The sequence below is a fragment of the Aplysia californica genome, unplaced genomic scaffold (assembly GCF_000002075.1).
Source record: "Aplysia californica isolate F4 #8 unplaced genomic scaffold, AplCal3.0 scaffold00221, whole genome shotgun sequence".
NCBI classification, from domain to species: domain Eukaryota; kingdom Metazoa; phylum Mollusca; class Gastropoda; order Aplysiida; family Aplysiidae; genus Aplysia; species Aplysia californica.
Genome location: NW_004797491.1, coordinates 932,377 through 944,189, shown reverse-complemented (window position 1 = coordinate 944,189; position 11,813 = coordinate 932,377). Strand labels below are relative to the sequence as shown.

The 11,813-nt window shown below is 44.2% G+C and overlaps 1 protein-coding gene across 1 annotated transcript in view; it reads right to left on the bottom strand.

Annotated features, from left to right (window-relative positions):
• Positions 1 to 7,660: 7,660 nt before the first annotated feature.
• The window catches only part of LOC101846585, a 13,362-nt gene continuing 9,209 nt past the window's right edge, over positions 7,661 to 11,813 (bottom strand). Inside the window, exon 2 of the mRNA XM_005099660.3 lies at positions 7,661 to 9,097. Within this exon, the coding sequence (XP_005099717.3) occupies positions 9,055 to 9,097 (43 nt within the window). The 3' untranslated portion in view covers positions 7,661 to 9,054. The remainder of the gene's footprint in view (positions 9,098 to 11,813) is intronic.

Here is an 11,813-nt window from a genome sequence, read left to right as displayed (position 1 = left end):
ACAGTCCACTGTGGCCTAAATAAGCTAAACCCCCCTCCCTTACCTTATTTAGGCCATATGTGGCCTAAATAAGCACTCCCTTTAAAAAATCAATAATCTCCCCCACCATTCCTGAGTCCTGTACTTCGCAGTGCTCAGAACGCGCACAGGTTCATTGACCGGTCACAATGGCAAGTCCGACAAGGCGCTTGTATAACTTTCTCTTCTTTTTTGTTGTTGTTGCCCCCACAAGTGACAGCACAGTGACAAATGTTGATTTATTTTCAAGGCAACACCACGTTTGTAATGCCGATCGTGCATAAATGTTGGGGGCTCTCGTGGCCTAGAGGTTAAGGTGTTGGCCTCTCGTTCGAATCCGGGTAGCGACCGAAAAATTTTCTTCTCTAAAATTGTCTCCTTTTACCTCCTTTCCAGCTCTCTAGCAATCTTCTGTTGTCTGCTTTCAATTCCACTTTCTGCCCCCACCCCCTTACTTCCTTTGCCCCCTCCTCTGGGCTCCTGACTCTTTCTGCAGCCTTTCTACTGCTACTCCTTGGCTCCTTCTTACTGCTGTCTTTCTGCCACACCCCTGATCTTCTGGTATAGTGGGGCAGCAAAGTGTAAAATCATTCACATTGTCATACAAGCACCAAAATTGGCATACACATTACTTTTGGGCTGTTGTTTCATAAAAAGAAAGTTAACCACGTGAAAATCCCAAATGGCGGCCATTTTCCAAGATGGCGGCCATTCGCTGGCTCTTTGGTGTATATATAATATATGTGCCCCTGTGGTTCATTCACATTGTCATACAAGCTCCAAAATTGACATGCACATTACTTTCAGGCTGTTGTTTCATAAAAGAACGTTTACCACGTAAAAATCTAAAACGGCGGCCATTTTCCAAGATGGCGGCCTTTCGCGGGCTCTTTGGTTTATGCTATATATATCTGTGCCCCTGTGGTTCATTCACATTGTCATACAAGCTCCAAAATTGGCATGCACATTACTTTCAGGCTGTCGTTTCATAAAAGAACGCTTACCACGTAAAAATCAATATCACAGCCTGTAAAGGCATGGAAAAACAGAATACCGCCGCTCCTCTCTGGAGCAAGGGTTGTGGTGAGCTCATGAACGGATATCCACTTCAGATTTCGTCCTTGCCCAAAAGCTAGCCACATTTCCTGAAGTCCCAGTTTCTGTAATTGTGAGAAAGTGTCAACAGCAATCACAAGAACATCTGTGTCATTGGCTTTTATCATGACTGTTTTAAAGCCTCTCTTTACAGCATCCTTAATATGTAGGAAGATTCTTGTATCAGCTTCCTCGTGATTGCAGGGTGAAATCTCACTGAGGTTAGCCTGGGTGTGGTTGCTGAGTGCACGTGGACCTCTAGTGATGATGACTCTTTTTTCATAGTTGTGTTCCACAACCTTCTCGGCCAGGTATTCAAACAACTCAGTCTTGTTAGTGGAATGGCGTAGAAAGTTGCGCCAGTTCCTTGGCAACTTTCCTGTACCTGTGACCCGGCGTCTGTCTCCCTGATCTCGTTTTGTTCGAGTTTCGGATTTGAGGCTTGAGGCCTTGTACGTGTCAAACACAATGTCAATTCTGTGGTATCTTTTTGCGCATGCATCAACTTTTGGTATGAATTCCATCTCAGCATACTCTGCAAATGTCTTGGATGTTCTTGGTGGTAGCGCATTGACAAGAGCTGAACCGTCAATGATAATTACATCAGTCATAGGTTCTGCGTCGGGAAGTGTAACCTTGTCCTCCAGTATGGCAGCTAGCTGTGACTTCTGGCAGACATGCAGCCTTCCGCCGTCACTCAGAGATGCTGGAAAGGACTGATTCTCGTGACGGAAGAACTCATGCAGATCGCATTCTCTGTTCTGACAGGAAATGAACAATTTTGAGAAAAGCTGGCAGTCTTCCTTCAACACCTTATCCTTGGTAATGGTGCTAAGCTTTTCTTGCTGAAAGAAGTCCATTTTTGTCTTCTTTATTGGTGCATAGAACGAGCTTGTATCTCCATGCTTTAGTGTTTCTAAGTGCGCCTCGAAGGATGCATTCCCAGTTGAAAGGTGAGTAGCAATCCTATCAGCACTACAAGGGGATGCTATATCCTTGGTGTCCAGACTGAGCAGATCTCCAGATTCTTCTTGAAATGGGTTGCCCATTTCCTCCAGCGTACTTGTCAACCTTTGGACCATTTTCAGGAAGCTTGTCTGGCAGCCGGGTGTCTGTTCATGATGTTTCGTCAGCTCTGAGATATCCCTCAATACTGACGCCTCCTCATACTGTGCAACAAGCTGTGACACAGCAGGGCCGGCAACCATCCATCTTCTCAGTGCTGATGGATCTTCAGTGATTCCGACTGCTACTCCATCACCTTTGATTACTGCATTGGCTTGTTCATGTGCTTGGTCAATTGCCATTCCTGAGAATTCTCTGTTGGATTTGTGGACAACAAATTTCCCAGCATGGAAAGCTTCGGCAATCTGTGGATGCCGCTCCTCCAAGGTCAGCATATCTTTTAGGTGTATAGGAAGCCACCGTGCATAATTCACGTTGTTGTTTGCAAACAAGTATGGTAAAAGCTGACATAAGGCCTGACGGTAGAGACTGAAGTTGGATTCTCTCAGAGACCTGGTGAATAGGAGAACAGTTAACTCCATTGTCAGCACAATGTGCCAGTACCGGAACTGTGGGCTCTGTAGTTTGCTATGTTCACACCAGTCTTCAAAACTTCTGATGTCAGTGAGGTCAGCCAATTCTTCTGCATATGAAGAGTAGGCTGATTTCAAGAGCTGGTAGAGGCTGCACGCTTTTACTTGGTGGGCTTGGCGGGTCTTGGTGAGACTTGCAGCTGTTAGGAAAGAATCTGCTGTGCCAGAGGAAGCTACCCCTGCCTCAGTTAGAGCTCCTGTCCACCCACTGTCTTGAAGGAGGGAACCGAGTGAACGCAGCACATTCATCTCAATGTGTAATCCTCCAAACATGATGACGAATTGGCTTTCGCCATAATCTTTAGGCCACTGCCACTGGATCTGTTTGGCTGTGGCGTATATCGGCTGATCTGCTGTGATCACAGGCACTTGTCCGGGGTTAAGCAACCTCACTGCATCCCTAATCTTATCCATGACATGTCGTACTGTAGCTACAGAGTGGGCTTGGTCTCTCAGCAGAGGCAGCATAGTGGATATACAAGCTTTGAATGCAGGACCTCTCTTCTTGTCTGCGTGATGGGAAGACCATGTGATATTTACATTGTCATAGACCTCTGTGATGGAGACTTTCTGGAGCCATTCATACTCCAAAGTCTGCTGTGGTTTAAAAATCTCCACGTCTGGTGGAGCCATGCTAGTCACTTGAGGAGGAGATGGACTCTTATTGGTGAAATGTGCAGGTTTGATGTTCGCATAAGAGTCTGGAAGTTCTGGGACTGTCTTCACCATGACAGCCCTTACTTGCAGTTTCTGCGGTTGTTCTCCCTCATTCTCGGAAGTAGGGTGCTGGAACAGTGATATACTTGTACCGTGGAAAGATGTTGTTGATGTTGTAGCAGATGGATTGTGGTCTATATTGTCCATGGCCGAAGTGGTGAACAGTCCTCTTCGCAACTCTGGGGGGCAGACGACTCCATCTCTGATGTACTTAGACACAACAGCGTCTCCCAGCTCGGCGGAAATCTCCAGCACTCGATCATAGGATATGCTAAAATCCATTCGTGTGGAGCCTCTGTACGAGCTTCATCATCCTGGGCTTTGCAAACGCTGATAGACCAATGTAGATGGGGAAAGGAGTCTCTCGATCCTTTGAGTGTCTGTGGTTAGCAGCACCTTCTTTGAATCTATCATAGCAGTTATACTGAAGTAGCTGCGCCATGGCCAGGTTTGCCTTGGATGCTCCAAATCTGAGTTGAGATTTAATGCCATCACCATGCTCCACTAGGCCAACAAACTCGAGAAGAGAAGGTGGAACTGCTTTTTCAGTGGAGTCCATGTTGTATGTTCCGTCATTTGAGGTCTTATGGTCAAGCATGTCACGCCTCAAGATCTTTGCAGCTTTGGAAAGAATGATGGCATCAGAGTAGGCACAGCTCTCAGACAAAGCAAAACCAACATCATCTCGGAAGGCCAGCAGGATATCTCTCCCTTTCTTGTGTGCTTCCAGTTCAGGTAGCTCTTCCAAGATCTTCTCTTTCAGCCTGGTTGAGTTGACATTGGGTGCATTTACCCGAAGCTGTTCAAGTCGCTGTTTGTACAGATCCGCCAGTTCTGCTAATCTGAATACTGTAGAGCCCTGGGAGGTCAGTTTAGCTTCTGTAATGAATGCTAGGAGCTCAGAGAAGACTAGTGGGTGTACGCTATTTTCCTCTTCCATGCTGCTTGAATTTTTGCTTAGATGAGTTTTCTCTTTGTTGTACAGAGCAGCGAGGCAGGTAGCATGGTACTTAAACTCTTGGGCCACCACATCACCAGCACTCAAAATGGCTAAAAGCCACCCATCATTAAGATGTTGAGCACACTCATTCAGCCGCTTGTTCAGCTTCATCGTCATTGCCTGTCTAAACTCAGTTAGTGAAGACTGTTGTTCACAGAGGAAGCAAACAGAACATTTGTGGTCAACGCTGACTCTCCTCGCCTTTGAAGAGCTTTCTGCTTCTGTACTGCAACAGTTGGCTGACCTTTTCCTGGCCCGTTCCAGTCTTTGGTTGCTGAAGAGCCTCCTGCAGCTTTGGTGATACTTTGCTTTGTTTGCTCGAAGGGTTTCTTCAATACCACTGCCTTGGTCTAGGAGGGCAGGATCAAACTTAATTGGCATTTCATTGATCGACTGAAACAAAGGTATGTTCTTTCCAATCATCCTGTACCCATCCTGCTCTGTGGCATAGCGAGTTGGAGGACATTTTAACTCTTCATCTCTGTCTTCTTGGCATAAACAGCACTTTGTCCAGTCTGTTTTGCATCTTGGTATTGTAGCAATCGCCATCTTTCGTACATGTTAGGCCGAGGGACTATCCTTTTACCACCTTAGCACATAAGTATATGGGATACAACTAGGTTCACACATCACACTGCAATGTCCTACACCTAGTCCGATCATTCATCTAGTGCCATTTAACTCCCGTGTGATCTGTACACCATCCAGGTAACTTAAAGCCTCATTACCCTTGGCTCGGCTCTCCCGCGCTGGCACACCCTGTCAATTCAGGTGCGGCTACCTAATTATTAGGGGCTTATTAGATAGCATTTGGGAGACTAAATTAGTAGTAGGCCTATTTATACAAGCAAAACATCTGTAGCTTTTCGGTATTGTTTCACCTAATCTAATTTAGTTGACACTAGACCCCATGCTGGATCTCACAGCAATGATATTCGCCAGTATGCCCTGGCTGTGCTTGAACATCACTTCTCTAGCATCTTTTACAGTCAAGTGTCCTCATCTGTAGACTTCTTGCACAATAAATAATATATAGTAATTCAAATTCAGCGGCACTCCACATTCTACCGTCAGCTAGTTTGGTCCGCAAGCAAACGTAGTTTATATGGATGTGATCATTGCAGTGCACAAGCAAATTATTGAAAGTCATGGGTGAAAGTTAGGGGGAAGTATTCATGATTAGTGCCACGGGCCCATCCTGGTGATTTGGCTGGGTTCTGAAACAAGAGTCAAAAGTGCAGTTTAAAACCACTTAAATTGTTATAATATGTTCAAAAAGCATATTAAGGTGGTGATAATCATTTAAGCATATGTAAATTTGGATTCTTCATGGTTGATTACATATATTTTGACACCAAAATCATAAAATTTGCTCTACTGCCTCATGCTGTGTGACATTATGGTAGCGCATACCGGCAATGGCGGCCATCTTGAAAAATGGCGGCCATTTTGAAAAAATTGCCTGGTAAACGTTCAGTTTATGAATACGCATGTCATAATGGATATGTATGCCAATTTTGGTGCTTGTATGACGATGTGAATGATTCGGCTGATTTTTGCAATTAGCTGCCCCACTAGTAGGAAAGATCTACACCTAGCCTTCTCGGACAAGGGCAAAAAGTCTCGGAGGGCCCGTGTGCAAGTTGCGCACGTTAAAGATCCCTTGGTGGTCTAAAATCGATAAGAGTAGGCTTCGGCCGCCACCCGGGCAAAATTCAAAATTTCCTACCAACTGAAAATATTAGGTGTGTCCCGCGCGCTCACATGACCTATGCAGTTGCGAGCGCCGTAAAACACTTTACAAAAACAAAAAAACAAAAAACCATAAATGTTGCGTTATCAGACAATTACTGACAAATTTCTGGGTTAGAAAGCGAAAGTAGATCTTGATTTTCCAGTCGAGCCGTAGTGACACAGTTCCGCTTGCCGCCAGTTCGCGTGAAACGTACTCTCAGCGACGAATTAATACAGTGGAATCCTGTTATAACGAGAGAGAGGGGACCGGTGCGAAATGTCCGGTGCGAAATGTCCGTTATAGCAGGATTCTCGTTACAAGGGATCCAGTAATAAATTCAAGGGAGATAGTCAGTTAAGTAGGCCTAATAATCTATGAGTTTGGCGTTCTGTTTATTCCTTTTTGATGATGATTTGTTAAACATGATCTCTAGGTCTTATTTGATAAAAAATCGACTCAGGTTTCTTTCTCTAACACTAGCAATGTTGACAAATCGGCCTTGGCGATCAGAAAGAAGGGGCTCTGGCTCAAGGCTTACTCGCCCGCTGTGTTGTCCCCCACCCCACCACATGCACACCCTGTGGTGCGTTGCGTCTGCTTGCGTACGTCACACATTCACTCCATCCATCTATCACAGCATTGTGACCTCTCCATCCCGCACCAGAGAAGTGAGAGGCACGGTATGCCTAGATAATCTAGACTGGGCTGGCCTATCACGCGATGCGTTCTGCCACACCCTCCTCACTCATTCGCTCCGGCCTTCATTGTTGATGTTGGTTCGCATGGGCTCTCCCATTCTTTGTTTCGCTGGATCACCAACAACTTTCTCAACTAGCAAGGTTTTATAATATGTTTATTGGTCTGTGCGCTGTGCACAGCAGCAGCAATATTATAACCGACTCGCGTGACGGTCTGATTGCGCAATAGCAGTATTTTATTTACAAAGATAAAGAAAGAGAAAAAAAGGGGTTTTTGAATAGTGTCTTTATAACAGACTTCTCGTTGTTTCAGGACTCGTTATAAGTGGACTCCACTGTATCACAATCGCGACCGGCAGAAATGAACTTAAAGACATTGGATTTGGTTTTCAAATATTCGAGATCTTTTATGCCCGGGTCTCGGCTTTTTTTTAAATTCCCGGGGCCTGGCAGTCACCCTGATCCCAACAACTCTCTTTCTGATTGGCCCGTTGTCGCGGTAGCGGAGGAAAAGGAGGTAGCGGAAATCCGCTAAATAGCGGACTATTGAGACCCATGCTAGAATCAGTAGTAGCAGGCCTATAGATGCTAGAAGCAGCCAGAGAGCCTACAACTGCTAGATCTAGATCTAACTTATTGCTATGCCTTTGGGCTTTGGAATTGAAATAAAATTTTAGATTCAGCAACTAACTGTATTTCCAGAGTTAATAATAACAAATCTCACCATAACTTTGTTATTAACACATCCCAGCATCATTCAGAGTGATCATAAAACACTTTAGGAGTTCAAAATAAAAGTCAGACAGAGGAATTGAATCTTTATTTAAGGAATCTGAAAACATTTCATGTTTTGTGTTTACAGAAGCAATTTTAACTCAATCCGGCCCGAGCTCTCGCTCAACCAGTTTTTTTTTTTTACTAAAGTGCCTATATTTTCACATATGCACACTAACAATAAAATCTGTGATCCTGGGTGGGCTTTATTTATACTTGAAACCTCTAAAGAGATATTGAGGATAACGTAATAGCTATTGCTTGACTCTGTTAATTTTTGCATTTTCGCATCAACTGAAGCACTCGAAACTGCATTTTTCAAAATCAGTGAGAGATGTAAAAAAAAAAAGCCCATCCAGGATCACAGAAAATTCATTTTCACATAGTCAGGCCAAATATAAAAGAAATCCTCCACTTGTGTTTAAAATGAGAATCCGGGCCGGAACCCATACCCCTTAATTTTCATAGTTTTGAGAAAACTTGAAAAAATGTAGGCCTACTGATTTCGTCAAAACTTTCTAACCGAAACAGATAGGAGCATGAACTGAATTGTATAAAGACAATTAATCATTTGTCAATGTACCACATTCTTTTATAACTAATTCAAAGAAAAAAGTACCCCAAAAATACCGTAGGTAGTGATGAAACAGAGAGGTCAATTCAGTGGTAGTATCAACTGAAAAGAAGAAAAGAAGGAAAATTTGTCGAAAACATTTGATTCCACCTTGCCAAAATAGGAAGCAAAACCATAAATTGCTAAAAGGAGTACTATTTGCCTAGTCAGTTCCTCTCCCTGGGCAGTAGAGAAGTCCACCACTCTGTTTTTCCGCCTCCAAAAGACGGTTCCTTTCCTCCCTAGCTGCCATTTTCCTTTGCTGGCGTCTCTTCTTTGCCACACCCTCTACCGCAATTTCCGCCCTCTTTATTCTCGTGCAGTCCCTTCTGGTGCCACTGTCCAGGGTTTGGGTTGACACCTGCAGCTCCAGAAAACGCATAAATGTCTGGGTACCAAGGGCCCCCAAATTCCACTGAGCTGAGGCGAGAGCTATAGCAGCCTCCACCCTCGGTTTGGTCACAAAGACCGTTTTGGGGCACTTTAACCAAATTTGAGAATGAAAGCTCTCATTTTGATTCTGCGTCATGCCAGGCACACATTTCCCCATCAGCTCATCAGTGGTGAGTCGCTCATAAATAGGCTTCACATATGAAGCAACGGTGGGGTTCAGGTATGTAGACAGCTTTCCGTTATAAAATGTGATGGTGCTGTGATTCCTAGGCTTTTTTGTCTGTTGTAGAAGCACCAACTGTTTTCACCGGGTGGGCATTTATCAAGGTTTGGGGCTTCGTCTGAGCTGGTGCTGTGCAGCAACGCAGCCATGACCGCATCACGCATAAGCTCTGGGGAAGAGTTGAATGTCCTCACAGCTTTTGTGTAGTATGACTGGAGACGTTCAATCTTCTCCTGGTTGAAGAGAATAGAAAAGAAAAAAATTGGGGTATAACATTAGAACGAGGATAAAGGTGTTGTTTTTATCATCTGCAGACAGAAACTACACTCAATGACAAGAAAATAATTGCAGACTGAGAACAAAATTTAACACTTTTAGCAGCACTGTAAAACAGACCCTATGCACAAGATATCAGTTGGTAGTCCATTTCATTCACGACAAAGAGAAAAGCAAACCTCCAAAATATGACGAGAAAGCTTTACAGTGGAATCCTGTTATAACGAGAGGGAGGGGACCGGAACAAAATGTCCGTTATAGCAGGATTCTCGCTATAAGGGACCCAGTAATAAATTCAAGGGAACTGTAAAGTAGACCTAATCTATGAGTTTGGTGTTCTGTTTATTTCCTTTTGCTATCTCCCCTGATATGGATTTTGTTTCAACATAACCTCTAGGTCTTAATTGATCAAAAATCGAATCAGGTTTCTTTCTCTAGCGCTAGATCTAGCGATGTCGACTGACAGCTCGGTGTTGCCGATCAGAAAAAAGGGTTCTGGGCTAACTCACCCGCTGTGTTTTCCCCCACCCCACCTCGCCCTGAGGTGAATTCTGTCTGCTTGCGTACGTCACATATTTGCTCCATCCATCACATTGCTGACTGTGACCTCTCCATCCCCGCATCGGAGAAGTGAGAGGCATGGTAGGCCTTGATAATCTAAATCTAAACTAGGCTTACACTGGCCTATCACGCGATGCGTTCTGCTTGTCTGCGCATGCCACACCCTCCCTACTCAGTCGCTCCGGCCTTCATTGTTGACGCACATGGGCTCTCCCATTCTTTGTTTCGCTAAGTCACCAACAAGTTTCTCAACTGGTGAGGTTTTACATTATGTATAACTGGTCTATGCACTGTGCACAGCAGCAGGAATATTCCGCTATAACCGACTCTCTTGTTTGTCTGATAGCGCTATAATAGCAGTATTTTATTTACAAAGGTAAAGAGGAGAAATAAACGGGGCTTTAGAATAGTGTCTTTATAACAGACTTCTCGTTTTTTCCGGACTCGTTATAAGTGGACTCCACTGTATAAAAACAAAAGTTTTATAAATAATGTCCCCTGTTATTAGTTACCTCAAACCGCCCGTAACGCTGCCCGCGCGAGGCCAATTTTTTAACCATTTTCTATGGCGTTTATCACACAAAGTGCTTGTTTAATGTAACAAACTTTAACATAAATAAAAAGTACAGTTCAAGCTCATTAACCACATGTATTTTTTATTTATATGTGTTCATGGGAAAGAAAGTTACAAGTTTGGATTTAGAACCACCGTTTACGCTTTTCGGGGGACCGGCCGGGCTTTTTTTTTCGACCTTGCCTATGCTACCATCTTCAACGGCTCTGCGCGTTCGGGCCAAGAATAGAACTGGGTCAAAAACATCATTATTATGCAGAGAAATGGACGCCGTTTCGTTTTGTATCCAATTTGTTGGGTATAAGTGGCGAAAAGTTTCAAAATTGAAAATATCTGGAGCAATGAGGTCAACGCCTATAGAAAAGATGGAACAAACAACATCTATAGTGGCCCTGCAGAGGAGATGGGAATGCAAGGCCCTCATACAGTACACCAAGGCCACAGCTATGGAGGATCATATACTGCACACGAGAACAGCGAGATCAAACACCGCAAGACTCAAAAGATCCAACTTCATCAAAGAAAGCAGAAAAATCCAAAGATCCCTACAGGACCATCTACCAGCCACAGTTAACATGCTGAATCACACCCCAGAGGCACCATCATGGGAAAAGAAAAACACAAACATATCTATACACACGTCCATTCCTATGTTCACCACAAAAGATGACCACAGCGACCTGAGCAAGAAGTCCCTCACCCTGTCCATGCTTGAAGTTGAAGAAAGATACCCACGAGAAGCATGGATAAGGATCTATACAGACGGATCTGCCACTGATGCTGTGAAAAGAGGAGGAGCCGGAGTGTACGTACAGTTCCCAAATGGACGACGACAAGCAGAGGCAGTCCCAACAGGGCGACATTGTACAAACTACAGGGCAGAGACGGAGGCTATAGTACATGCAGCAAACATCTTCAAGAATGTGGTAGACCCCCAAAGCCAAGTAGTACTCCTAACAGATGCCATGTCAGTACTGAAGGCAATCACTTCCGGCAAACTACCAAGGCTACGAAAAGAATTTGAGGACATCCCATGTCTGAGGATCATGCTGCAGTGGATTCCATCACACTGTGGTGTCTTGGGAAATGAGCAGGCAGACAGGATGGCCAAACTAGGAGCACAAAAAGAGCAACCAGACAACAGCGTTAACTACACAGAAATAAAAACTTTACACTATTTAAAGCACCTCAGACACCAGATAACTACCATGAGCTGTCCCGCCAAGAACAAGTGATTATCTTCAGACTAAGGACACAACACACAAGACTGAGACAATATATCGTCGGCGGAGAATTCCAACCGTCCAACTCTGATTTCGTAAATTTTACAGGAGAGACAAAAAACAGAATTCAAAGGCTCTTTTGGGGATTTACTGTCTTTAAATGTGCTAGACTGGAATACATGACTCTTAGTTGGGTCAAAAACAATAGTCCCGTGACCGTGGGCTCCGGAAGTTTGTTTTTTACGTGTTTTACCATCTTCAAGGTCTAAGTAAGAAAATTAGCCCCCATGCCTCTTTTTACAATGTGGGCGTTAC